At 39.8% G+C, this 26,385-nt stretch overlaps 3 protein-coding genes across 4 annotated transcripts; 1 reads left to right on the top strand and 2 right to left on the bottom strand.

Annotated features, from left to right (window-relative positions):
- Positions 1-151: 151 nt before the first annotated feature.
- LOC119893103 (titin-like) lies at positions 152-9,432 on the bottom strand. Its single transcript, XM_038705035.1, has 4 exons — positions 9,124-9,432; positions 8,594-8,708; positions 956-7,222; positions 152-496 (listed from the first exon to the last, which is right to left on the bottom strand). Exons 1-4 carry the CDS (start codon positions 9,142-9,144, stop codon positions 462-464), a joined length of 6,438 nt encoding a protein of 2,145 aa, XP_038560963.1. The 5' UTR covers positions 9,145-9,432; the 3' UTR covers positions 152-461.
- A 485-nt stretch (positions 9,433-9,917) lies between these two features.
- On the top strand, positions 9,918-13,210 carry gdpgp1 (GDP-D-glucose phosphorylase 1). The gene is made up of 2 exons (XM_038705042.1): positions 9,918-10,109; positions 10,627-13,210. The coding sequence occupies exon 2, from the start codon at positions 10,708-10,710 to the stop codon at positions 11,830-11,832; it is 1,125 nt and encodes a 374-aa protein (XP_038560970.1). The 5' UTR covers positions 9,918-10,109; positions 10,627-10,707; the 3' UTR covers positions 11,833-13,210.
- A 4,891-nt stretch (positions 13,211-18,101) lies between these two features.
- LOC119893102 lies at positions 18,102-25,808 on the bottom strand. Of its 2 annotated transcripts, XM_038705033.1 has the most exons (6): positions 25,433-25,808; positions 24,282-24,491; positions 22,116-23,178; positions 21,826-21,981; positions 21,450-21,548; positions 18,102-19,616 (listed from the first exon to the last, which is right to left on the bottom strand). In XM_038705033.1, the coding sequence occupies exons 3-6, from the start codon at positions 23,118-23,120 to the stop codon at positions 19,587-19,589; spliced, it is 1,290 nt and encodes a 429-aa protein (XP_038560961.1). In that variant the 5' UTR covers positions 23,121-23,178; positions 24,282-24,491; positions 25,433-25,808; the 3' UTR covers positions 18,102-19,586. The 2 variants fall into 2 exon arrangements, with proteins under 2 accessions (XP_038560961.1, XP_038560962.1); XM_038705034.1 differs by lacking the exons at positions 24,282-24,491; positions 25,433-25,808 and having other exon boundaries at positions 22,116-23,241.
- Between the last annotated feature and the right edge of the window lie 577 nt (positions 25,809-26,385).

The following is a 26,385-nucleotide window of genomic DNA, read 5'->3' as shown; positions in this document are numbered from 1 at the left end:
AAATGAAGTCATTTTATAGTACAAAACTATATCTTTCTATATTTGCTGTTTGTTTTGTTTAAACTGATCATTAATCTTGTCTCATGCCATCTAGTGGTGGAAGTTTACAACTTTCCATAATAAATTAAAACTCAAATAACTGTAAATAATCTGTAAATAATTTTCATTTTATTGTTAATTTACAACAAACAGCACCATTTTTTAGTTATTATTTCTGAACTAAAATCAGTGCATCAATGCATTTTCTTCTATAAACAATCTTTTAATAAGGCATACTAGTACACAAACATTTAGAAAAGAAACGTAATCATAAATCTACAAAACCGCAGCTTCAGGCAAAGTATCAATTTACATTCGCTAACTGATTTTTCTGAACAACACTGGATGAAGATGAGAAATAGAGGAGGATCTTCACAGAAAGATCAGGAAATGATCAGTTCAACGCTTGAGAGGGAGACGACCTAAGCTCCTGGATTTGTCTCCCAGTCTGTTGTATCTGAAATTTAAAAACAAATATAAAACACTGAATTACTCTCAATGCAGGACCCAGAATAATGAGTGAAACGGGTAGGAAGTCTTAAGTGCTAAGGAGATTTGTGTTTGGTAGAGCTGTTTGGCATTGTCAGAGAAGATTTGGCATATTTTTCATGAGCGCAACCCACATACTCGACTCTGCTGCTCGTTCCACAAATGCATGTTCCTTACAAATGTGGCACCATTTAAAAGGAAAATAAACAGGCTTCCCGGTGATATAAGATTTATTGCCAACAAGCATTGTTACAACAAAGAAATAGTCTACCAAACACAAATTTCCTCGCTTTTTGTTTGTAGTTTATATCTAACCATTCCCTACATTTCTTTTACATCCTACTTGGCCACTAATCTCATCACAGAAGTAATTTAATTCCTACTAAATATAACAACTTTTAACGTGTTTATTCTTAACAGATTGTACCTGTCATTTTTGTTCCCTCCTTGGTCTCAGATGGAACACCGATCCCATACTCATTTTCGGCGGTGACTCTGAAAAAGTAGATTCCTCCCTCCTCCAGGTCAGACACCTTGTAGGACAGTCGGCGACATTTATCCGTGAGTCTTGTCCACCCTTTTCTGCTGATGTCCCGTATATCTACAAGGTAGTTGTTGACAGGGGCTCCTCCCTCATTCTCTGGGATGTCCCAGGAAACAGTGGCAGAGTTCTTGGTCACATCTTTAACTGCTACATGAGTTGGTGGACCAGGTGAATCCAAAACCCTCACCTTCAGTGTCAAAGAGACCGATCCAGCAACATTTTGCAGTTTCACAGTGTATTTGCCAGAGTCATCACGTGTTGCCCCTTCCACTGTAATAGAGGTGACGGAGCTGCTGGTGTTGATCAGTCCTCTGACTCTCAGATCTACATCTGCTTTATCCCATGTCACACTAGGAACAGGTTTGCCTGTGAAAGGCACAGTCAAAGTGAAGGAGCTGCCATCTTTAACAAGCAGGGTCTTCCTCATCTCGGTGCTAACATTAAACCTGGGCTCCTCCTCTCTCTCCATGGCCACCTGAGGATCTGTTTCAGGACTGGGCTCGCTGATGCCAATCTTATTTATGGATCTCACAATAAACACATACTCTGTCCCAGAAGTGAGTCCAGTAACTGTAAACTCAGTTTTATCTGTGTTATACACACCAACAGTCCAGTCTTCTTCTGATGACTTTCTGAATTCAACTTTGTACCCAGTGACTGCTGCTCCACCATCAAACAGCGGCTTGTTCCATGACAGAGTGATAGAGGACCTGGATGAATCCATTATGGTGGGTTTGGCAGGAGGGCAAGGTAGAAACTTTGGATCCTCTGCCAGGGTGAGTGGGCATGGAAGACTGGGTTCACTTAACCCAGCAGCATTCTCAGCAAAAACTCTAAATTCATACTCGCATCCCTCGTGCAGACAGGAGGCTTTGACACGTAGGTCATAGACTGGTTTCTTATTGACACGAACCCAGCGAACACCCTGCTTTTCCCTCTTCTCTATAATGTAACCGCTGATACGACTGCCGCCATCAGTGACAGGTCTCTTCCAGCAGATAGTCATAGCATCACTTGTTGCACTTGTGACCTCAACATCCATCGGAGCAGATGGGATACTAAAGGGATCCATGGCCTTGATAGGCTCACTTTCCAAATTCTCACCTTCCCCATACTTGTTCACTGCCCTTATCCTAAAAAGGTATTCATTACCTTTGAGCAGCTTGGTTATTTTGCAAGTAGTTGCCATCATGTCACCGTACACAAGGATCCAAGCTACGCGGCTGGTTTCACACTTCTCAACAATATAGTACATGATTTCAGCACCGCCATTCTCATGAGGGGGTCCCCATGATAGGGTGCATTTGTCTGCTGATAATCCCGACACTTCCAGTGGTCCAGCGGGTGGACCGGGCCTGTCCAGGACCTTGCAGGTGATAGCCTTAGATGTAGTACCCCCTGTATTTTGTAGGGTCAGAGTATACTGTCCAGAGTCTTTCCTCACACTTTCTCGGATAAGTAGAGAGGTATGCACCTTTGTTGCAGTTATCTCAACCCTTCCCTTAGTGCCAATATTTCTACCATTCTTCAACCAAAACACTGTAGGGTTGGGGCGACCGGAGATGTCAGCATCTATTCTTAGGAGCTCTCCTGCTTTGACAACCAACACCTGTCTGTATTTGTCTTCCAAGATAATTTTGGGTGGCTCCACGTTATGCTGCACTGTAACTGGTCCTGTGGTTTCAGAAGAGGCACTAAAGAGCTCAGCTGCATTTTTTGCAATCACACGAAAATCATACTCCTCACCCTCTGTGAGGCCAGTCACTTCCAAGAAGGTGTCCTGTAAGTTGGTGAAGTTGCACTTTAGCCAGCAACTATCTGGCAGCTCTTTACGCTCAACAATGTAGCCAGTTATTTTAGCCCCACCATCATATTCTGGTTTGTCCCATGAGAGGGAAACTGAGCTGTTGGTTATATTGGTGACTGTGAGGTTGCGTGGGGGATCGCACTGGTCTCTTGCCGCTACAGGCTCGGATGCCTTACTGCATGGTCCTATACCAGCCCTATTCTCAGCAGAGACCCGAAACTCATATATCAGACCTTCTTCAACACTTGTTACTTTGAACTGGTTCTCAGTCACTGGGCTTCTGTTTAACTTTGTCCACAAAATACTGCTTTGATCTTTGCATTCAATATGATAACCAATAATCGGGCTGCCACCATCATTGTCTGGCTTGCTCCATGCAACTACCATGACGGACTTTGAGGCATTCACAACACGGAGATTGGTTGGCGGACCAGGCGGCTTAAAGGGATACTGGGCAACAACGGGCTCAGACTCAACAAAGTGGCTCTTGCCATAGCGATTCTCTGCAGCAATACGAAACTGGTATTCAGTGCCCTGTGTCAGGCGGGAAATTTTGATTGATGTTCTAGCCACTGTAGCTGACACAGTCTGCCATACTGTGCTGCCTGTATCTCTCTTCTCAACAACATAATTACTGATTTGACATCCGCCAGTATAATGTGGGGGCTGCCATGACAAAGACATAAAATCAGCACTCACTTCATCCACACTGAGGTCACTTGGTGGTCCAGGTCTTTCAAAAACATTAACAAAGATTTCAGCAGTTGTCGTTCCAACTGAGTTGACCAGGGTCATCTCATACTTGCCACAGTCTATTCTGGTTGCATCTTTGATAATAATCTGAGATGATGTGTCAGATGTGTGTACATTTACCCTGCTCGTCTCTTTTATCAAGTTGCCATCTTTCTTCCAGGCCACTGTTGGCAGTGGTACACCCTTGAATGGAACATCGATTTTTAAATCATTTCCTGCCCTCACACTGAATGTGTTGGACAGCAAATTAATAATGGGCTCAGCCCTATTATCATTTACTGTAACTGGTGCGAAAAGAGACTTTGGTTCACTTTTTCCCTTTTCATTCAAAGCACTTACTCTAAAGAAATACTCCTTTCCTTTTTCCAGCCCATTAATAGTCACTTCCTGTGCTTTACTCTCTGAACATATTGTCCATGTGTCATCTCCCTTAATCTGCATTTCTACAATATAACACGTGATTTTGCTTCCTCCATCATGGTCAGGCTTCTCCCAAGAGAGTCTTGCATTATTGCAAGTAACATCACTGAGAGTGATTTTGCCAGGAGGCAGTGGAGCTTCAGACACTTTAACAGCCTCAGTGGTCTCTACTGGCAGTCCAGCCCCAAAATCATTCACAGCAAGGACACGGAAATAATAGAAACATCCTTCCTGGAGATTGTCAATCTTGTATGAGTTTCTCACACAGTTGCTACAGATGCTTGAAAATGCCTTCCTAGCCTCCTCTCGCTTTTCTACGATGTAGTGTGAAATCTTTGCTCCACCGTCAATGAGAGGTGCGTCCCAGGAGATGGACACGGAGTCTCTCTTTACATCCTTTACCTGTAAGTTTGTTGGTGCGCTGGGGGAATCCAATACCCTGACATTGATAAATGCTGATTTAGAGCCACTGCAGTTCTCAGCAGTCAACACATATTTTCCTGTGTCATTTCTATTGACATTCTCGATCAATAACTCTGTGTAGGAGCTTGTTACTTCAATTTGAGCACGCTCACTGAGAGTGCCACCTTCCTTTGACCACTTAATCTCTGGCTCTGGCCTTCCTCTGATGGTGACAAAGAGACGTAATGTGGAACAGGCTCGAACACTGACAATCTTTCTCAAGGTAGTCTCCAACTCAATCTCAGGTGCCTCTAGTTTTTCAGCAGCTACCACAGACCCAGGTAGATCCACATATTCTCCAACTCCAGCGGCATTCACTGCACATATACGAAAATTGTACTCTGCATTTTCTCTCAGTCTCTTTACAGTGTAGTTTGTGTCCTCTACACCTGTGCTCGGTGTGCATGTGATCCATTCATCTTCTGCTGCTTCTTTCATCTCAACTGCAAATCCACTGATGGCTGCTCCACCATCATAAATGGGCTTTGACCAGGTCAGAGATATAGTACTGCTGGAATAATCTGTCACTTTGGGGTTGGTAGGAGGACCAGGTGGGTAAGTAGCTTCACATACTTTTATGTACTCACTTGGCTCACTGGGTGCACCCACACCGGCAGCATTCTCTGCCAATACTCTAAACTGATAGTAATGTCCCTCAGCGAGACCTGTGCATCTGAAACGCAAGTCATTTAGTCTTCTCTTGTTGCATTTAGTCCACCTGACACCCTCTTTGTCACGTTTCTCCAGGATGTAGCCATCAATCTCTGAGCCTCCATCAGTCTCAGGCCTTTCCCATGTTAGCACTATAGAGTCACCAGTCACAGTGCTGACTGTAGGGGTAGATGGTGCACTTGGTGTCGTAAAAGGGTTTTGTGCAATGAAGGGATCTGATTCCAGAAATTCACCAACACCAAATGTATTCACGGCAGCAATCCTGAATATGTATTCTTTACCTGGTACCAGTTTTGTCACTTTGTAACTGACAGCTTCAACTTGAGGATCAACCCCAGTCCATGTAACACGACTGGTCTCTCTTTTTTCAATGATGTAGTGGGAAACACTGGCACCGCCATCGTTTACAGGGGGGTTCCAGTGAAGATTACATTTTTCTGCACTGACAACTTTCAACTTCAGAGGTCCATCTGGAGGACCAGGTCTATCCAGGACCTTCACATGAACTGGGATAGATGTAGTTCCGCCAATGTTGCTGAGGCTCAAGACAAAGTGTCCCCCATCCACTCGTATACAGTCCCTGACTGTCAGAGTTGTGTGAGTGAGGGTGTTTTTGACCTCCATTCTCTGGGTAGCTTTGTCAATTTCTTTTCCATCCTTCAGCCATGTTACTTCTGGGAGGGGCTTCCCAAAGAAATCTGCATCAATAACGAATGTCTCACCAGCCTGAACAACAGTAGTACTCTTGTACTTAGGATCAATGAATGCTGTGGGTCCTTCAATAACATCCTGAGCGATGATGGTTACACTTTCTGAAGGTGTGCTCCAAACACCAGCACCATTCTTAGCAGTTACTCTAAACTCGTAAGTTTGGCCTCCGGTCAGACCTGTGACTGTGAACTGATTCTCAATAACATTGGTGAAGTTTGCCTTCATCCATCTGCCATCCGGGAGCTCCTTCTTTTCAACAACGTAGCCCGTAATGGTGCTTCCACCATCAAACCTGGGTTTTGCCCACTGAAGTGTGATGTTCTCTCTAGTAATGACAACAGCTTCAGGTTTACCAGGTGGATCACAGGGGTCTCTTGCCACATATGATTCAGAGATCTTGCTAGATGGGCTGAGTCCAGCAATATTCTCAGCAAAGACTCGGAATTCATATTCAATGCCTTCCACTAGTCCACTTGTTTTGAAGCGGGCATCAGGTATAACAAGTTTGTTCAGCTTGGTCCATAAAATGCTGTTCTTTTCCTTGCGTTCAAGGTGATAGCCAACGATAGGGCTGCCTCCGTCTTTGGCTGGAGGCTCCCATTCAACCACCATGCTGTACTTTGTCACTGTGGATGCAAAGGGAGTGCCAGGAGCAATTGGCACACTAAAAGGATATTGTGCAGTTACAATAGGAGAGGTGATTGCAGTACTCTTTCCATACCTATTTTCTGCAAACACTCTGAATTGGTATTCACTTCCTGTCTTCAGTTTGGTGACTTTGATTGTGGTTCTTACTGTCGTTGCTGACACAGTCTGCCATTCTGTACTTGTAGTTTCTCGTTTCTCCACTATGTAGTTGTCTAGCTGACAGCCTCCTGTGTAGTCTGGTGGCTCCCAGGAAATGGTAACATAGTCAGAACTGACCTCATCAATCCTCACAGGCCCGGTGGGTGGGTCCGGCTTCTCAAGAACAACCACAGTGATTTCTCCTGTATATTTTCCAGCACTGTTGCTTGCTATGATAGCGTATTGACCAGAGTGCTCCCTGGCAGCATGTCTGATATGAAGAACTGTTAATGACGATGTATTTAAAACCTCTAGCCTCGATGTCTCTTTGACTGCCTGACCATCTTTTCTCCATTCAATCTTTGGTGCTGGGTCCCCAACCACTGGGATCTCTACTTTCAGATCTTCACCATTCTTAACAGTAAATGTGCTAAAGGTGATCTGGAGTTTTGGCTTAATAGCATTTTCCTTATCTGCTACAGGGCCAGGTTGGACCCTAGGGTTGTTTTCTCCGTTCTCCGCAGAAGTGGCAGGCTGACCTGGTGTGAGGAAAGAAAAGCATCAAACAAGAATAACATTAGATGGAATCACTATGCAGAGTCAGACCCAAGATTTATATTGTACTTGATAAATAAAATCAATCTATAGGTCTTTTAATCTGACTCATTGAAGAAATTATTTAATTTGGTTTGCATGTGTTGTTATTTATGTATTATGAAAATATGGCTTCTCGGGGAAAAAACATATTATGACATTGTGTATATTGAGGAAGTCATGAAAAGATAGGACATGTATTAATAATGTTTTGAGACTGTTATAAGGGATGGCTGTGGCTCAGGTGGTAAACCGGTAAAGTGGGGATTCTGGGCTCCCGCCAGTCCAGTCATCAGAATGTGTGTGTGAATGGGGAATGTAATAATCAGAATCCACTTTATTTGCCAGGAATGTGTACACATATGAGGAATTTTACTCTGGATCGTACATTGCTCACAATGTGTTTACTCATACAATGATAAAATCAGACAGACAGTACACAACACATATACACACTATCATCATTATCATTATTATTGTTATTATTATGTACATGTTGGAGGATGTGATATACACATACATGCATGAATACACATGTACGCAGTGCAATGGAGCATAGCATGCAAAGGATGCTGGAATAAATGTATTATGTGCAGGTGTTATGTACTTGAGGTAGGTGGTTATGATATATACAATATGAATGGTATGAACAGCACTGAATTACAGAATGACAAATAAATAATAGTAGTAACCAGTAAACAGGTGGCTGATTAGAGACAGAGTTACTGGGTTATTGTACAGGAATGGTTCTTGACACGGTGAGTCAGAAGTCAGCTGTTCATCAGAGTGATGGCCTGTGGGTAGAAACTGTTCTTGGGTTTGTTCATTTTGGTGTACAGTAAAAAGTGTGTTGAGTGGTCGGTAGACCAGAAAAGTATAAATGTGTATGTATGCCCATTTACAACTACATTTAATATAGGCCTATCTTAGCACACAATTTATTCTAGACCTTTGGTAACAGAATATGTAACAAATGTTTCCAAGCACAAAGGTCTACATAATAACTAGACTGAGTATTTCTAGCTAGTATCTCACAGTAATAACGATCAGGAGCAGCTGAAAGCTCTGCACAGTTAACAATATTTTAATTGAGATTATTTTGTTAATTATGAGTATTTTACCAAGTATTCAACCAAGTCCAGTTGCCCTTGATTTTAACCTTCGTTGGAGTATTTTACCATTTTTTCCATACATGTATGTTTATGGGAATTATCTTTTATTTTTATAACTTTTACATGTGTTAATTTAAATTGAAAAGGATTGAATTAATAATCACAATCTACACTACACAATGATAGGCTGAATGCATGGCATACCTTGGACAATGGCTTTGAAGGGTGGCTGGGAATCCTTTGCTGTGAGGTCTGCATCCGTATCTGGTGTCCTATTTATATTTAGAGTGTGGGCTTGATCCTCTGCTTTCTTTCCCGTCTACAAAAAAAATAGTACAAAACGGTCAGAGGAAAGGAAATTAAAGACACAAAGTAGTCTGTAACTGTATGGCCATATTAAAATTGCTATACAAATTCAATCACGACAGGATTTTGCATGTAGGTTATCTTGAAGTGTGATTGGGAATAGAAACTCTTGATGGTGTTTAAAATAACTAGAGGCATGGCTGACCAGACTGCCATCTGTTCAACCAAACAAACACAGCTCTGTTATTATATTACTCTTAAAGCTCTCATAAACCATTTCACTTTAGTAAGAAACACAAGAAATGAAAATCATTAATCAAAAATAATTATTTGGTGCCCTAATTTTTTTTGCACTGTATATCAACAACTTTTATAGATAGATATTATTGCTTACAAAGTATTACATTTACAAACACAACTGCACTTACTCCGTTGTTGTTAGCTTCCATACTTTCTCTTACGAGTCCTTACTGAAATATGAGAAATTAAATGTTCATCTAGTTCAGTTTATCGGTTGGTCGAGATGCATCAACTGTGGTGAGTCCAAAAACTCTGTGGCAGACTTCACAGCTGTGCCAATCACTGCCTGCTTTATCTCCAAAAGCATGCAGTGACTAAAATAACCATGATGCCTGATTGGCCAGCTACTCATTCTTTCAAAGTTAGTTGAGCCTACATGGCTCAGCTAGGAAAAACTGGAAAGTTGCTCAACAGTAAAATATTGCGCACATACTATTTCAGTTACAAGGGGGTTTACCATATGGCTTTAGCAAATACCTTTTGTGTGTGTGTGTGTGTGTGTTAACTGGGGGTTGGTTGGGTTATGGGCACATATTAAGTTAACAAGAGATTCCTGAGCAAATGGTCAGCCAGTACAATAATATTATGGGTTGGTGATGGTTACAAAACACTTTTATAAGTATACATGCATGGAATCTGCATGGATCCGTCTTCAGCAAAATGTACAGGATGTAACAGTGCCTTGTTTGCCAATATGTTGTAACTATAGCCTACATGCCTCCTATTTGTAAATTGATTATGTGTTTGTAAGGAATAACTTTACTGCAATCTCTACTACCACAATCATAACCATAATCAAAGTGTAGATAAATGCGTAAATACAACCATGTAAATTATTAATTAATTATTAAGTTAACTCCGGAGCTCATACAATAAATGATTTTATTCTAAACATTTATTCTGAAAAAATTAACCGGATATACACCAACAAAGAAGAACACTCAGGAAGTTAGCTAGCCCGGCAAACAAACCGGTGCTAGAGGGAAAAACCGGATAAAAAGAAAATATGCGAAGGTGAATAAGAGTTCGTGTTGCCTTTTTAAAGACGTTTAATAGGCTGTTTATTTCAAGACGCTGACTTTGACGCGGTGATGTACAGTCAACATAAATAAAGGTGAGTGTATTACTGTCAAACCAAATCAACTCGTGCTTGTGTCCTGGGCAAACCATCAACGAAACAAGCACGATGAGTGCAAAAAAAGAAACAATAATTTGCATGTTGTGTCTTGGTATCCCAGGTTTAGACTGTGGCTTACTCTGTTTTTCTGCCCTCTACTAATGTTATAGTTCTGATTTTAGAGCGGATTCTTTCTGTAACGTTACACTAAATGAACTTAGCTGAACTTAAATATGTCAGCCAGTCAGTTGTACTGAGAAAATTAACTGGCCACAATGTAAATAATCAGTTAATAGTTTAAGCAGAAAGGCCACATTTTCACTGTTTCCAGCTAGTCAAATGTGATTGTTTTATGGCTTTATTTTCTTCTATGATAGTTGTCCTTACTATTCTGGGTTTTGGTTTTGTCCCATTGGCCAAACAAGCATTTTATTGACTATACAATTAATTGACTTATCAATAGAATTATGGGCAGACTAATACATCATTGTTATTTGCAACCCTATGTCCACAGGCCCCATATACAACCGGGCTCTCTGTCCGATGATTCAGCAGGATGATACCTAACTGACCTACCATAGTGAACCTTATTGGCATGCCTCTCTGCCTCGCTGTTCGCCAAGATCCAAGCATGCCGCTCCAGTTTGTCTATAGCAAGGAGGACTTTGTCAAAGGTGTGCGTCGGAGCAGCGGAAACAGCCTTGGGATGGCATCTCCGCCAACAAAGTTTGACAGAACCATCCAAGCCGGCTGGACAGACAGGATGAACAGGGGACTCTTTCGCTACCATCTGGGTGATTTACAAACACGCATCCTGCCGGGCCTGTGTGGCTATGTGGCCCAGCTGAATGTTCAAAGAGGAATAGAGAGAAGAAAGCCTCAGGAGATACTGAGCATTCAGCAGGAGTTCAGTGCCAAGCAGTTTAATTTTAACAAAATCAATCCAGAAGAAATAATATGTGAGATGGTAAAGGACACTGAGGGGGTAAATGAAAAGGGACAGCTGCATCAACAATGCAGGATGGTTGTGCTGGTTAACGTCAGCCCTTTGGAGTTTGGGCATTGTCTCTTTGTTCCAGATCCCTCACGCTGTTTCCCACAGGTCCTTACGAGGTTCGCCATCCAGGCTGGCATTGAATCTGTGCTCCTTAGTGCCGATGCTGGCTTCCGTGTGGGGTTCAACAGTCTTGGAGCATTTGCGTCTGTCAATCATTTGCACCTACATGGGTATTACCTGGACCATGAGCTCAAGGTAGAATCTATGGCAGTCAAGCCGCTGATTCCTGCAGAGGGGTTTTATTGCTTATTGGACTTTCCTGGTGGCTTTTTGTTTTACACAGAGTCAGAGTGGGTGGAGAAAGTTGCCAGAGCCATCTGTAAAGTGACAGACTTTCTTGTGGAGTGTAACATTGCTCACAACCTGTTCTTGACTAGAGGATGTCCACCCTGTGATCACATGCAGAAAGAAGAGGATCGCTGTTCAAGAAAAGGTGTTCGTATCGTTTTGTGGCCCAGAGTATCATGCTTCGGGGCCAAGGAGGAGTCTGCCTTCAATGTTGCTCTCTGTGAGCTGGCTGGACATTTACCATTTAAGAACAAGAAGGACTATGAGCTTACAACTGAGAAAGACGTAATAGATATCATCCAGAGGTATCTTTTGCCTGATGCACAGTTTCACACGTTGGAACAACAGCTTATTTCTCATTTGATGGATTTATAACGAATCAACTAGATTAGACACTACAACGTCTGAAATATGTGTTTTTGGTGACATCAAGTGATGTCATTTCATTTAGAAAAATATATCTTCATACTGGATTATTTTAGGAGCTATGTTATCTCCTTTTGTGGTGTACAAAAATACCTTCCAACATAATTTATCAATGATAATATATTTAATAGACTAATGAAAGTGTTGTATTAAAACTGGTTTCAAGTAAATTGCCAAAAGTATTTTAACCATAAATGTAAAGTTTAACTTTTGTGTGCCTTTTTGTCAAAGCAGGAGAAGCACAGGTGTACTTGATAATGTTATTAATGGCTGCATTCTGGAGTCTTCCCTCTACCAACCTTAAACTAAACCTAAACAAACAAATAAAGCCAAAAACAACAGGTCACAAACAACCTGCTGCATCCATGGCTAGAAGGTGGGCAAGAGGCAAAACATCCCAAGCCCTCTTTACTGGCTCTTCCCTCAATCAGACCAGATGTGATACAAGAAGAACAGAAGCCATCGTGAGTCACATGCACATCATAACCAGCAGTGGGAGAGTTTAACAGTTGCTTTCTGTAGTGTATTCCAGAAAGCAGGTTTAATAACTCTGACTCCAACCCTGAACTCTGAGTTGATGAACCCATTCTTGGTAAATGACAAAAGTCATCATCAATGGAGTGCTGATTCTATGATTAACCACGGCAACAGATAAAAAGCAGAGTCTCCATTTTAATCCAGTGGATGTACAGATATTAATGCATGTATATGCAGGCTGTGCACATTTATCTCTAAAAGAAGAGAAGAAGAAGAGTCAGAATGGGGAAAGGTGTGTCAATAAGTTAACACAAAGTTTTATTCAGTGTTGTCCATTACTGCATCATTTACCAGACATTTAATAAAGTGGTGGAATCTGACTATATATTAGCCTGTATAACATTTTTAAATATATTTGTTCAGCTTTTATCTGACAGCAACTGAAGATAAAAACATTTTTAACTATATATATATTGTAAACTCACAATCTGATAAAGTAATGACATGTTTGGTGATTTACACTTGAAAAGACCTCGAGGTTAAAATACAGCAGATCTAAAATTTTAGGCATGTATTTGGATGGCTCAAAAGCTGTGATTGGCCGCGCTGATGGAACAGAATTACTTACTATTAGATTATATGTTCATTTGTGTGACCAGGATTGTGGTGCAGCAGCAGAATGTAGTTAGAAAGTAAAGGTTTTTTTTTAATACTGCGTATAGTCCTACATGCAGCCTATTTAAACTCACTTTATAACTAGTTATCCATTGATCTGTCTGTAAAGCTACATACCTATTTTTACAATTTAAACTGAGATCACACAATATGTACAATAAACATTTCACTGGAACAGCTCTGAAAACTGGCAGCTATATTGTGTGCAGAGTCAGTCAGTGTTATTAAAAAAGGACATGCAGTTTTATTCTGAGCTGTCAAGCTGTGAAATATTTAAATGAGAGGCCAAAAACCGCTGTTTAAAGAATTGACAGCACATAAAAGTGGTAAGTTTAGATAGTCCTGAGTAACAAACTAATATCCAACCAGGATTTAGTTTCTGACATAAAATAAATCTTTGTTAACTATTGCGCTTTGATACATACTGAATCAATGAGGAAATTAAACTGTGTCTGGCTCTGTCAGAGGGAGGAGACGGAGACACAGGGTTTATTGAAAAGAGGTTCACAGTTTTTTTTTTTTATTGAATTGAAATCTTTATTTCGAACATGCAAGAGAAAGTATATTAAAAAAAATAAATAAAACAATGTTTAAAAACATAGGAGAAAAAAAGAACAGATGAGCAGCAAACAAAATACCCTTCTGTCCTGTGTTAGCATACTTCTATCACATGCGAAAAGGAGTAGGAAGAAGTAAAACTTATGTACTCCTACCCCTTTAATTCTTACATTCCTTCAATTTACAATATTTATATTTATTATTAATGTTGTTATATATCTATATCTATATATATAGATATATACACACCTCTCTCCTCTCTCTCCATGCACATACATATATACATACATATATACACATACACACATATTTTTCTATATACACTATTAAAGTGACCACTGACAAGTATTTATTTATTTAACCTCGATTATGTACTTATTCAAACAGCAAAAAATACAACAAAACAAAACAAACAAAAGACAAAAAAAAGTTTAAGTTACCCCCCTTTCTGAAACTGAAAACCCAGAGTTTCCATCATCTCAAGGTTAACTATTAACTCAGAGTTATTACTAAACCCACTTTCTGGAAAACATCCCTGGATGTTGTAGTGTTGTAGCAACAGGAAACAGGGGCAAGGGTGGGATCATTTAACAGAAGATTTGTGTAAGCTGAAAATCACTGGTGATGCTGACAACAGTGAGTTGAACAAGCCCAGTGGAAAATGTTTCTGCTCATCAGAAATAAACCATCTTCCTATTTGGAGATTACTGAATCCTGACCTGTTTCTCCTAACCCACCCCTCCCCACCACCACCACCACCACCACCCCCCATTTAGGAAATAATAAACTAAAGAATAAATGCAAATGATGCTGTCCAGTTTGATAATAACAGTAGAGACACAAGAAAAGGAGGAGTTCTTTTGCTGTGCTCATAGCTGAGTTTAGGCTTGAATTTGATCACTAAGACACATTTCTAAAATTGTGCAGGCGCATTTATATGGCAATCAAGTTTTCTTTTGGATCTCAACAACAACCTTCAGACAAATAAAGGTCAGTGGAGTGGGAGGAAAAAAAGAGAATTTTAAGATCTTAAATTAGCATCGAGAAAAGACAAGAGGAAAGTTGTTTCTCCTCCCTCATTACCACCAATGACTTTCCCAGATAATAAGGGTTAAAAAGGAGAGAAGAAAACCTTAGGCATAGGTAACTCACATGCTACACAAATAACACGTTTCATGTTAAATTTGTGCAGCATGTGTCTAACATGCATTATGCATTGAAGCGTGGCATGTAAACATGAATGATATGTTATTTGTTTACTACCAAACATGGATTCAATGTGTCTTTCCCTTATTCAAAAGAAAATATTTGCTTCAAAAGCTGCTTCAGCAAGCCTGACAGTGGTGCTCAGATCAAATGGGATCAACTCTTCACATCATCCCTGAAGAGCACATCATCTGCCAGAATTACATCACCAAGGTGGCAACGCTAAGCCGAGCAGTAGGATCAATGAGCACAGATGCCTGCTCACTCATTTTAATGAGGTTCCTCATTGGTTTTCACACAACCAGTACTGCAACAAAACTGTATAGCGTTAATGCCATCAAACTTTGATACAGGATACTGCATATTCCAGGTTACGATAAACGTTCCTTATAGCACTTTTAAAAATCCCTTTGCGCAACAATTTTGCAGCAATAAAAGCTAAAACTGTTTTTAAGACAACATGCAAGTTTGTAGCAAATATACTATTACATATTGGTTAGTTATTTTCTGCAATTTGTACAATTTATTTTACAAATCTCTGTTTGGTATTTTTTTACTCATAAAATGATGCCTCATCTCTTCAGTGCGCTAAGTAGCTACAGCACGTGTTTCTTGGGACAGAGGTTTTCAGTTTTGATTAGAAAACAAACACTGTCTAGCTTGTTAGTGTCGCCTTTAATAGAGGTAAGTGAGGATATGTACCGTGTCCAACGAGTCACCTTCATGACCGTCATCCTGTCACACCTCCAGGGCTTGTTGTAGCCAGTCAGCCAACCATGCATAGACTGTTTGATGACAAATATGATTCATGCTGTGTCTTGTTGAGTATGTAATGTGACCTCTACAGTGATTACTCAAAAGGTGAAATGTTCACTTACACCTACAGCTACATCATACATACTATATGACAATTTGTAACTATCAGAGCCGTTAAAATGCATCCTATCAATCTCAAAATGCTGGAAATACATGCATGTTTCATGACCTTGCCTTTTTATCATGATATAATAATGCTGGCTTTCATCAGTTGAAATATTTTAAAGATTACACCTTGTAGTTTGCAGATTACTTTATTTCACTTTATTTCCTCATATTTCTTAGGGTGCAGCTAAAGCATGAAATGGGGATTTTCATTGACAGTAGATGTTTTTGTCCATTTTGCAACTTTTCCCTTAAGTGTGATGCATCATAGAATGTGCTACATGAGGTTTACTGATGTCACAGTACATGATTTCTGCTCCTCCTTTGAAGAATGAGGAGAGGAAGACAGCTATGCATTGAGTGTTACCATACCTTAATCATTGACGATTGTGTGAAATTGTAATAGCGGCGGTCATTCATTAAGCAGCGACAGTAGGCTTCAAATGTGTTGCTAGAGACTGGTTTTAAGCTCTCAGATTGGTTTTCCCATCTAAAAACCGATAAGGTTGCACTTCCCCATAGCTAAAGAATAAATCTGTTTTATATCTGTGGTACAATCCAAAAGACTTGCGGCAATCACACGAAGGCTGCCTGTTAGTCTTTGTCTTCCTAATACAGCAAATTACATTTGGAGTAAAAAAAACAAAAACATTGTTGAGCGCTGCAGGGCCATTTCAGTGAGCATTAGAGGTAGCGTTACATGGACGTTGGAAAATAAATACCCATTTAAAATGATTTAATGATGACTTTAAGACTTAAATTTTGATTTTGAAATTTTAGACTTTTTAAGACCCCGCTGAAACCCTACAGGACATCTACCTGACAGGTGCTGTTATCAGAGCAGCTCCTTTAATCTGGAGATCACAGTGTTTCATTGTCCTAGTGACAGAAAGTGACAGTGAATCTCAGAGGAGGAAAATATCCTGGCAGTAAAAGTACAGTGTCGGTGTGTCAGGTAATAAATGCTTCTCCAGACCAACAAAAGTCTGTTCTCAAACGTCTCCCCTTCAGACTGGAAGCTGAGCAGCAAGCTAACAGAACGTCTTTTTGTTCAATTTATATTCAATTTATAGAAAGTAACAAGCTGCTGTATTTTATTCCAGCATACCTGTCCAGCTGAGAGAAAAGAGGTGTTCAGCTCTGTCCTGAACACAGACTGAACATCCATGGGCTACCATATTTGGGTCACACATAGCGACTTGTCAATCACAAGGTAGCCCCGCCCTAAAGCCTCCCCTGCTTTCTGGTCTACTTTTCTCTAAATGGGACCATAATTTACTAAATGGACATCATGCTGTGTTGAAGAACACTTGAAACTAGCGACTGAGACCATAAACTCATATATATGTCAGAGGTCGCACGCCACTGGAGCAACTAGGGGTAAAGTGTCCTGCTCATTCTTTGTGTGTTTACTTGCTGAGCTGCAGCAGTGGGATACTTCCTTCCAACAGTAAACCTACACAAGGACCTAACAACAATATCCATTTAATTTTTTTAACTAGACTGATTAAGCCTTATTTAGCCTCAACTAAACTTAGCCTCCTAAAATCCTCTGTTCTCATATGGGGAATTTAGGCTTTGAGATCCATGCACCATATGTTCATTCTGCTCAACTTAGACCTATTGTGCTCATTAGTGGGCACATGCCTGTTCCCTCTAGGGTCACTTGCCATCCATGTTCTGATGTCTGTTTCTTCTTTGTTACACATTGGGTACACATAATCTTTTCTTTTTTTAAATGTATGCCCTGTTCAAAGACAATGCTACTACTATAAATACACACAGAATCAAAGCCCAGGTCTTGGGAGGTTTGGGAAACATTTTTCATGAAAGGAGAAGAGTGGATTTGTCCCTAATTTCTAACAATTTGGCCATGCCTATGAAGGGGATGCTAATAGCCAACAATAACCTTTTCACTGTGCACATCATATTTTAACATTGTTTTGAGATAGACTACAAAAAAACACAAACCTATCCTTTCATGTCTTTAAACCTGTCAGTTGCTGGAAGAGGTATTCGAGTTGGTTTTCCGTAGTACACTGTTAAAACTGTTACTTGGATCTAACTCAATAAAATTAAGACAACATTTTCCAACTATTTTTTTCAAGTTTAGTGAACTAACTGATATTTTGAGTAAAGACAACTTAATAATGTGAATTTCAATGTATGCAAAAATATTAAGTAGCATTTTCAGAAAAAGCCAATAAATTGAGTACTATCAATGTAGAAAATATCATCATTTTATACACATTAAACTTAATTAAAATAGGTAACTTAAATGAAAAAAATAAGTAGATAATGTTCTGATTTATTAATTTTGATCAATTTACCCTCTTTGTTTTGAAAGTGTAAATAGCTTCAAATAAATAGTTGCTACTATGTCAATTTCCAACATTTATTAAATCATTGCCATATCCAAAACAGTAGCAATGAGCTGGACAGTATAAACATTGGTATTCAGGCATTCAAGAAAACATGCCCTCAGCAAATAAAGTGCAGGTTAGTGGAACACCTTTACAGTACAGTTCTGTGTACATAATGTTACAAAATTAAGTAACAATTTACAAACCAAATTCAAAATGAGCTGGATAGTGTTAACAATCAATAACATCTATTCATGCATTAAAAAAAAGCATGACCTCAACTTATAAAGTGCAGGTTAGAAGAACACCTTCACAGTATATTTTACTGTGTGTACATACATAATATTAAAACTTTAATATCAAGTTAACTGGCACTTGCTATTTTTTTAACAATTCACATGCCATATCCAAATAGTGGGAATGAGCTGGACAGTATAAACAATCAAGAACTTCTGTATTCATGTATTAAACAAAATATGACCTCAGCTTGTAAATAGTAAGTTAGTAAAACACCTTAAAAGGATAGTTCACTTCAAAATGAAAATTCTGTCATCATTTACTCACCCTCAAGTTGTTTTAAACCTGTATGAATTTCTTTCTTCTGCTGAACACAAGGAAGATATTTTGAAGAATGTTCTTCCATAGTCTTTTTATTTTTTTCTAATATGGAAGTCAATGGGTCCAGTTAACTGTTCGGTTACTGACATTCTTCAAACATCTTCCTTGTGTCCTGTAGAGGAAAGAAATTCATACAGGTTTAAAACAACTTGAGGGTGAGTAAATGATGACAGAATTTTCATTTTGAAGTGAACTATCCTTTTAACAGTACAGTGTGAACATAATATTGAAACATTTTAACACTAACATTACAGGTCACAAGCATGACCATCTGACCTCAACTTGGCATAATACCTTCACAGCGTGTGTGAATATTTTGAAACATCTTTAGTCAAACATCTCACTGATCTCACCTACTGACCAGTTTTTAAAGTGCAGCTTCATAGCAGGTCTATTTTGTGTGTATAAAATATAATTACTTTTTCACACCAGGAAGTATGACCTGTGTACAGTATAAAACATGACAAGGATAAACCATTAAAACACCCTGAATGTCCAATTATGTCCAATATAACATTGGACATAACACCCATAATGTCCAATGTATAATGATGTTGAAAATAGAAAGAAGAAAACAGCTGTTCACAAGTGCAGTGACAGTCATGTCTGAGTGCCTAGGCAAGGAGTTTGTTTTTCAGGGTCATGAACTTGGGGCTTGGTTTTGGGCGCAGTGTGTCAAGTCCCACGAAAAGTCTTTGAAACACCTCAAATGTTTTGGAAAGCTTGGATGGATACTCAAGATTAAGTGCATATGTCAACCCAAGCAGGAAGCAGCATGCTTTGGCCAGGTTTCCAAGATTGGTAAGGACTGGTATTCCCTCAATGATGATTCCTACTGCATCTGGCTCACGGCAGACATAGATGCTCATGTTCTTAATTTTCAGGTCACTCATGAACAGTGGTCTCTGCGGCCCCCTTTTGAGATACAAGATAAAGTATTTAAGACAAACAATCTCATTTATTAAGAAAAATAAATAAATGCATAAATAATCCGCTACCTGCCAAATGCTGGTTCATTCAGTTCACATTAAAGGGAAACGCTTGCCAAAATTTAACCTAGGCTATTTTTGTTAATCTACCAGAGTCATTCTTTCTTGTAAAAGCATAATTAGAATGGAAATGCCACTCTCAAGATTGACTTTTTTCATATGAAGTCGAAATGCCTTTTGAATGGGAGTGCTAGGGGCACTACAATGATGGCATAAAAATCACTATTTTTAAAACACTAAGAAGGCTCAACACAACATGAAACTGTACTTGAAGTGTCACCAGGAGCTCTACACATGGACTCGAGCATTGACAACATTGTGTACCGTATTATCCGCACTATAAGACGCACCTTCAATGAATGACCTATTTTAGAACATTTTTCATATATAGGGCATACCGGATTATAAGGCGCATAAGATACTGCAGTCAAACGTTTGACTGGGTTTGCGTTATGCATCCCCTAGATGTGCCAAAGGGAATGTAGCGAATGCGCGGCGCCGGAGGTGAGGCGCTGGGGGCGGGCACGTAACTTGCATTCGCAGCCTGACTCATGAGTATTCATGTGCGGCGGCTCGCTGACAGCAACAGCAGGCTGTTTGAATGAGACGACCCGGTTACTGTGAACAGGGAGCGCTTTATGAACATTCTGTGACGCGCGAGCAGCGCGGGGGACAGTGTGTCTGTTAGTAAGAGTGAGCGGTCGTGAGCGGGCACGTGACTTACACACATAACCTGATTTATACGAGGTTGAACTGGCCGTGTGACAGAGCGGGCATAAGATGGACACGAGCGCGAGTTCACGGGCGAATTTAATAACGCAGAGCGTTATTAACCAATTGATTCATATGTAAGGCGCTCCGGATTAGAAAATTAAAGGCTTTTAAGTGCGCCTTATAGAAAGGTTTTGTACGACTCACTTTATCAGTGGCGGCTGCTGTTTCGTGTGCCTAGGTGACATAGGGCCAGTCATTTGTTTGTGTCTACTAGAGTGCCAACCTGTGAGGAACTCTTAAGACAACTGATGTTTAGTTTTATGTGTCGCCTGGACAAGTCAGTGATTCATATTATTTAAGCGCTAGTTAATCCTCTGAAAAGCTGTTATAGACACACTTCTAGGTTAAGACAACATTGGTGCAATACCCTGTAGATCATACATACATACATGTTTGTGTTTCTGGTAGCTGGAATTTTGTCAATCTCCAAATGCAATGCAACATGAGGAGAGTAAAGATGGAAAGCTCCTAAAGTTTGTTTCCATATAAATTGCCATGAGCTAAGTTATCATGCTTTTTATTGGAATTACAAGTTCATGACATTTCCTCATATGTAGTTCATTACATTGCATTCGGAGATCGAATACTTTTGACTGTCAAAATTCCAGCCACCGTAAACACTAACTGATAATGTGAGTCGCACAAAACATTTCTTTTTAGTAAACTGTGTGTACACAAACAATGTTGTCAATGCTCAAGTTCATGTGTAGAGCCGCTTTAGTGTTTTAAAACTAGCGATTTTGATGCAATCATTGTAGTGCCCCTAGCACACCCATTCAAAAGGCATTTTGACCTGAAAACAAAAATACGGTCAATCTTAAAAGTGGCATTTCCATTCTAATTATGCTTTTACAAGAAAGTATGACTCTGGTAGATTAGCAAAAATAGCCTAGATTGCAATTTGGCAAGAGTTATCCTTTAACAGTCCGCACAATTTAAACATGTTCACCAGACTGACCCAAACCTGCTTTGAGACAATACTTACACAGTAATCCGAGATAAGCTCCTGTCCACTCTCTCCCATATACTCAAAGAGGCATCTCAGAGTGACATCTCTCTTCTTCACTGTAGTGGCACTTGGGTCCTAGTTAATAGAACAATAATGAATAAATTATTTTTGTTGGTAAATTCACTCCAACCCTGTAATTACTGTAGGTCTATTATTTTTTCTTTTTTATTCATTATAATATATTAATAGTAATAACACGAGACAATTTAGAAAAAAACTGGCTAATTAACAAAAAAAAAAAAAACAACAAAACAAAAGCCACCCAGATAAGCAAGATGCTGAAAAAACTGAAAAACAAAACCACTCAATTGATTAATATCGTACCTTAACTTTGTAACCAATTTTTCCCTACCTGTATCAGATCCATCAACAACTTTTTGATGCGTTGACCAGTTGCTCCTCCCTTGGCACTAAAGAGTTCTAGGAGCTTTGGGGTGTATTTGTCCAGCTGTGACATAAACGTCGCTTCCAGGGAAACCGCAGTACATCTTCGGAACTCCTCGTTTACCTGTAAGACAGCAAATGTTTGACTTATTTAAGGGGGTTTAAAGATTAATCTACTATCTCATGTCCAAGTCACAATTTCTAAAAAGTTCTCAGAAGTGAGTAGTGTCAGCAAAAACTGAATGATAAGTCACTTACCTGGAATGGTTCGAAGAGGGCAGGCCATCTTTCCTTGAATTCTGCCACACCAGGAGACTTTGTAATAACTTCCTGTCTTCTCCAGCTGTATGTTATGGCCATCATATCATTTGTGCTCCTGACAGAGTCCTTTGTCTGATGGGCAGCAATTAGGTCAAGTCTCAGATTCTCAAGGGTGTCATCTGTTTCACCATGTGGGTGTGAGGGCAAGTAATTCACCTCTGCCCTCTTTGGTTTTTTGACATTTTTAGCAGCTTTTCGCTCATCACTTGACTTGTTTCTCAGTGAGTTTATCAGGAGTTCAGTGCTTCCAAGTGCTTTCCGTTTTGTCCGGTAGTTTCCACACTTATACTTTAGGCTTACCTGCCACCCATAAATTCCATTAAAAGATCCGGGCTCCTTTAAGCAGGGATGCTTTGCAACTAGTGCCTCTGCCACTGCACATCTCTGGGCATCATTGGGGTAAGCTGTGTAGAAAAACATGGCCTCTGCCAGGCGCTCCAGGATGTCTGATTTGATACTTGGTGATGTCATAGGGGTGCCATCTCTTAAATAAATCTCGTTTCCTTGTCTTAAGGCCAGTTCAGTGTTGTGTGAGAAGGTTGGAATTGGAAACACAGCAGGCCATGGGCTCTGCCTTTCAGAGGGGGATGGACTCGGAATGACGGTATCCACTGAGTTCCCACTGAGACTCGTACACTCACAGAGAGAGCTGACATCAGAGGCATCTGGGGTGCTTTCCTGGGGAACAACGGTCAGCGTCAACTCCAGCGGTGTATACACAACTTTAAGTGTGCACTTATCTTTCAGCTCATTGGTAGATGTTAGGGTGAAGAAGTCATCAAATTCCTCATCTTTGTATTGAAGACTTATATCTGTGGGGATGGAAAAATGTTCTTTGACAGCTGCAACCAACTCATTCACAGTTGAGGGCATGCCACTGCTGAGAGTGAGTGTCTTGATTTCATGATCGATGAGGACCCGGAATCTCACAGTTTGCTCCATTTCTAAGAAGAGTTATGTTGGAGACAGATGTGGCGCTTCAATATCACCATTTGCTTTCCTGCAACAATATAGGCAGACAGAGGATATACATCAGTAAGGCATCGTTGCTCAACGAGAGTTATGTGGTTATGATATTAAATCTTTTGATGTCCACTGCTTTACATAAAAGGGCCAAGTACACAGAGCTCAGAGTTGACCGAGTTGAGTGTGGAATGTTGCCAAACACCCAGTATACAGCTGTAATCTTGTGCTTCTTTCTTGAAGTTCCCAGTGGATTGCAAATTTCGAAGTCATCAATGTACAGTACAAGTGTAATTCTTAGTTCTTCAGAATAAAAAGAATTATCTTTATAGATTGTACCGTCTTGATATGATTCATATTTAGTAGATGGCTTGTCCTTTTCTTTACTCAGAACTTTTTCCTCGAAGATCTTCTTTACCCAAAATATTAATCAAAGACTTAAGAATTGGAATATACTGGAAACTTCTCTTCTCATTTGGTTCAAGGACATACTCAACAACTTCAAATTTTTCTGTATAATACTTCCGTCTCTTGAACGATGAGGATAGATGACCAGCACTACTAAGTGCTGAGCTTAGGGGATTGGAATTGCACAATTCTTCCACCAAAGATGTAACAACAGTGTCATCAATGGTTTGGTTATTTTTCTTAAAATGTGAAACAATGATACTTTTAACTGAAGATATGCATGCAGAATTTGCTATGAAGTGAAGATCATCAACCAATTCATCAATGCACCGAACTGAAACATTATGAACACTCTAATTTCAACAAGAGGGATGCTATATACTCTACAACTACACTGCTTCCATCTTCCTCTTCATAGTGTGCATTAGTGCTACTGCCTTCATGATTAGCATCATTGTGGACCTCATCCTCTTCAGAGGCTTCAAAATCAAGTGCTTCCTCGGGTAACCCACAAATAATCCCTGGTTTGAAATCTTGTGATGTATGTGGAGTATGCTTTCTGTGTTTGTGTGTTGCAAACGTCCCATACACATTTGTTTGGTGATCACATCCTATGAAGACACACTTAACAGTCTCGTTATTCTTGAGATGGTGACCTATATGCTCAAAAAAATCCTTTTCGTTGTTAAATCCAGGGTTTTGACACAAAGGGCAGGTAAATGAAAGACTTACTTGTGGTGAGATGAAGGATTTAGCTTCTGGGTGGTATCTTGAGAGGTGAGAGCGGAAGGAACTCCAGGATTTAAAAGAACATGGGCAATCTATATGAATAAAAGGCAAGGCATGGCTGTGTCCAAAAGTCCCATGATGCAGTCTATAATGCTTTAAAATGTCACTCTTTCCTGGTACCACAGTGTTGCACAATTTACAGGGCCATCCCATCTGTCAATAAAAATAAATAAAGTTAGTTCCATCTAGCCTTTTGAATACAAGCCTGATAAAATCCATAAAAAAATTCACTTAAAATACAAATGAAGATTATCCTGCTGGACAAGACAAGAATGGGTAACTTTAGTTCATAACAGAATTTATTTTAGAAAATAATCTGAAACATCATGTCAACCTCATGTCTAACCATCACAATTGACTAATTGTTAGATTGTTAGGTTAGATAGCCTAAAATACTTGTAACCTCTCTTGCCAAAATATTAGTGGAACAACTGGAATGACTGCAAAGTGTGTTGGTGTGAGATGTGTGAATGTGCCACAGTCAAATACAAAGTTTTCCTGTTAAGACAAACACGTGTAAAGCACGCTGGATGAGGAGAAATGGGCCTGCACCTTGAGCACCACCGTTGAGGTGTGTTAACCGCGGGCGGTGTGGGTGTATTTCAGGCTATGTGCTAATCCACATTAGCTAACAGTGCCCACACTCATAGTTGCAAATGTTTGCTCCCTCATCAATGTGGTTTTGGTTAGGTTGTGTGGATTGTGTACTCGCCAAAGTAACTGCTGCACTGGCACATTAACATTCATCTCCAACCGACGATAATCAGTAATCACTTAACTTAGCTAACGTTAGCTGTGGCTACGTGTGTCTGTCGTAGCTTCGACAGCGTTGGCAGCGGACTCAATGTTTTTGAAGAAGTTACAAACACCTCTGAAACATTAAACTATCACACAAAGTCAACATTACTTATACAACGCGCACACACACGTAACGTTAGATTAATACAGTTAGTGGCTCAAGTTAACAAACTGTTTGAGGTAACGTTAACGTTAGAGCACATTCGAAATTGGCGCTCTTCGACAGAGCGATTGTGCAGCACAAAGACGTTAATTAGGGTAAAATCTCACTTTTAACAACACAAAGAGTTACTTACATGAGGTACGTGAAGTATTATCCGGCTCCGTAGAAAACCCCGTTCGAATAAACTTCTGGAACAGACGAGATGAAGGATTTGCCCGGGCTTGTTCTTCTGTTGCTGCAGGTAGTGGGCGGGTCGTGTCTTTTTACGTCTGATACGTCCATAAGGATACGTCTGATATAAACTTTTAAAATGAGTTTTGTAAAATCAATTTATGGTGAAGTCCAATTAAATTAATTTTATTATAGAAAATATTAAGTTACGAAAATATTCACACTTTTTTACTTTTTGAAAACTCAAAAAACAAAGAAAGAAAAATAAGTTAATTTATTGGAATAAATATAGTTTTTAAAATTAAGTTATAAGGACAATAGCACTGAACGAATTTTTACAGTGTACATTTCATTTTACTTAGGGCTGAACCCAAATAGTCGAAGGTTCGATGCTTCAATGAGCGGAGCCTGATTCGACTGTCAATCTCACAGTCAAACCTTCGCAGGGAAAGGATCATGTCATTTTGGCGATATGGGGGTGCTCAACATCTGATTTTACATAGAACTACCAGTTTTCTCCCAATAAGTTAATATACAGCCTATTACAATATACATTTCAATGTTTAATGCTGTAAATAAACATGTAAAAAGAATAAAACTTTCAATAAATGTTTTTAAAGTGCGTGAATAAATCCAAAATTGTAGTGGCAGAAGAGGAACACTAGCTGTAGAGACCGAGCCCCATCTTCAATGATGTTGTGCAGAGTTGTCCGCACCTCACGGGACTTTCAAATAATTTATCACCTTCAATGAACCACACAAAGAATATTATAACGTTTTTAAATTGCCGGCAAGGAACCGCAACGTGCATGCAGTTGTCGGCAGCATGGTAAACTCTGCACAAGACCGGTGAATGGCAGGCGAGAGAGAAAGAAAAAGAGAGAAAGAAGGGTCTTCAAAAAGCGTCAGTTTAAC

This window comes from Micropterus salmoides, unplaced genomic scaffold (assembly GCF_014851395.1).
Source record: "Micropterus salmoides isolate LMB-PRFRI ecotype aquatic unplaced genomic scaffold, ASM1485139v1 Ms_hic_scaffold_8, whole genome shotgun sequence".
Classification (NCBI taxonomy): Eukaryota; Metazoa; Chordata; class Actinopteri; order Centrarchiformes; family Centrarchidae; genus Micropterus; species Micropterus salmoides.
The sequence above is the reverse complement of the archived record's forward strand: the minus strand, read 5'-3'. Positions and strand labels throughout refer to the sequence as shown.

Excerpts from the sequence above, each read along its gene's own strand:
- LOC119893103 (XM_038705035.1), bottom strand. The coding sequence starts at position 9,144 with ATGGAAGCTAACAACAACGGA. Across the intron at positions 8,709-9,123 it reads TGGAAGCTAACAACAACGGA|ACGGGAAAGAAAGCAGAGGA; the intron begins GTAAGTGCAGTT and ends TTTTTTTTGTAG. Across the intron at positions 497-955 it reads GGAGGGAACAAAAATGACAG|ATACAACAGACTGGGAGACA; the intron begins GTACAATCTGTT and ends TTTAAATTTCAG.
- LOC119893102 (XM_038705033.1), bottom strand. The coding sequence starts at position 23,120 with ATGGAGCAAACTGTGAGATTCCGGGTCCTCATCGATCATGAAATCAAG. Across the intron at positions 21,982-22,115 it reads CCCTCTTCGAACCATTCCAG|GTAAACGAGGAGTTCCGAAG; the intron begins GTAAGTGACTTA and ends GCTGTCTTACAG. Across the intron at positions 21,549-21,825 it reads TGTTGATGGATCTGATACAG|GACCCAAGTGCCACTACAGT; the intron begins GTAGGGAAAAAT and ends TCTATTAACTAG.
- gdpgp1 (XM_038705042.1), top strand. The coding sequence starts at position 10,708 with ATGCCTCTCTGCCTCGCTGTTCGCCAAGATCCAAGCATGCCGCTCCAG.